General features: G+C 40.8%; 1 protein-coding gene across 3 annotated transcripts; it reads left to right on the top strand.

The window, feature by feature from the left end:
- Positions 1–19: 19 nt before the first annotated feature.
- Positions 20–1,298, top strand: LOC105556134. 3 transcript variants are annotated; one of them, XM_012003212.1, is made up of 4 exons: positions 20–376; positions 601–729; positions 800–1,117; positions 1,207–1,298. In XM_012003212.1, the coding sequence occupies exons 1-4, from the start codon at positions 354–356 to the stop codon at positions 1,226–1,228; spliced, it is 492 nt and encodes a 163-aa protein (XP_011858602.1). In that variant the 5' UTR covers positions 20–353; the 3' UTR covers positions 1,229–1,298. The 3 variants fall into 3 exon arrangements, with proteins under 3 accessions (XP_011858602.1, XP_011858606.1, XP_011858597.1); XM_012003216.1 differs by having other exon boundaries at positions 20–729; positions 800–1,066; XM_012003207.1 differs by having other exon boundaries at positions 20–729.
- The last annotated feature ends 93 nt before the right edge of the window (positions 1,299–1,391 follow it).

Here is a 1,391-nt window from a genome sequence, read left to right as displayed (position 1 = left end):
AAATTATTTATCGGTTCTACTGCATAGAACTCTTTTTAGAACTATTGTAGAACTCTCATGCGATAAAAATCCTAGCAGAAATAATTAGGAAAACGTCCGGGGACAAAGTGATTTGCAGCGTGAAGTTAGCAAATCAGTTTGCACTTTGCGATTTTTTGGTCTTAAAAGCCAGAACTATGTGTTTAATGTATCAGGAACTCTAGAACTATTAGAAAGGAAGTCAGAACTCTAAAAAATTAGTGATTTTCCAGGAAATGATATGCCAGCTTCACACACACGTCGGTCAAGTGCAAGTCGTGCCTGGGCAAACTCTGTACAGTTAAGAGGGACTTGTACAACGCCGTGGTGATGAAATGCAGATTCGTCAGTCTAGTATGTAAGTTTCCCGTTAAAACTCTGCCGGCGAAAGCGTGCGCTGTTACTAGGAAAATTATGAAGCGGAATGTCGAGTGGGTCATTTGTGAAATGAAAGAATCCGAATGTAAGTATTGGAGACAATCGTAGAACACGTGTCGCAATTTAACTTACAACGTAGGCGTACTGTCTGAACATGTGTACGAGGAAAGCGTGTGTTTACTGTTTGTTCACCTTCTTGTGCAGTTGCATCTCTCGACTCGACGGAGTTGAACCGAGCCCTACAGATTCTGAGAGCTTCAGGAATCTTGAGAATATTATCTCTTTCGTGCTGTACAGATTGAGCGTTGTATATTACAGCAATAATTTGTATAGGTAAGCTGCGACTGTGCGCATTGAATGCCTTGTTAACGTATAACCAGTCAAACACAAAAGCTTTTCGTAGATGGGTGCACATTAAGAAAATTACGTCCAAAGAAGTCGCAAGCTTGGCTATGCTGGACTGCTTGACCAGTGATGAAGATGAGATAAAGAGCGAACTGGGACTTTCAATCGATATCTCTAAGTACGACGTTACCGCGTTGTGTCTGCGTGAAGTCAACAGTTTACTGGAGGAACAGATTGCATTTGCGAACGGCGTGGCAGCGGTTCTGGAAAAATTGAGGAAGCTACAGCCGAGTGATCAATATGCACACACGGTGCAGTTATTAGGATATTATTTCTTAGGTTTCAATTACGAGAGCTCTATTCTGGAGTACCACGAGTAAGCTATACACGATTTGAAGCGGAAAAAGTCGAACTCCGTAGCTGTTCTGTACTCGGAAGCTAATTTAAGTCTTTTTACCTTTGCAGAGAACTTGCGAGTCATGATTAAGCAAACTCAGTTGGAAATAGAAATTGCCAAATTTTGTTTTCTTATAGAAGAACTTTCTGTTAAAAATTGGTGGAAAGTCTGGAAACAATCCTAAAGATCATCTTCATCGCACTCTCACCAAAATATTTACAAATGAGTGCGCGATAAGTTGCTCTTGGAAAGA

This window comes from Vollenhovia emeryi, unplaced genomic scaffold, assembly GCF_000949405.1.
Source record: "Vollenhovia emeryi isolate VEMERY1.0 unplaced genomic scaffold, V.emery_V1.0 DF949081.1, whole genome shotgun sequence".
NCBI lineage: Eukaryota > Metazoa > Arthropoda > Insecta > Hymenoptera > Formicidae > Vollenhovia > Vollenhovia emeryi.
This window is presented reverse-complemented; position numbering and strand designations above follow the sequence as displayed.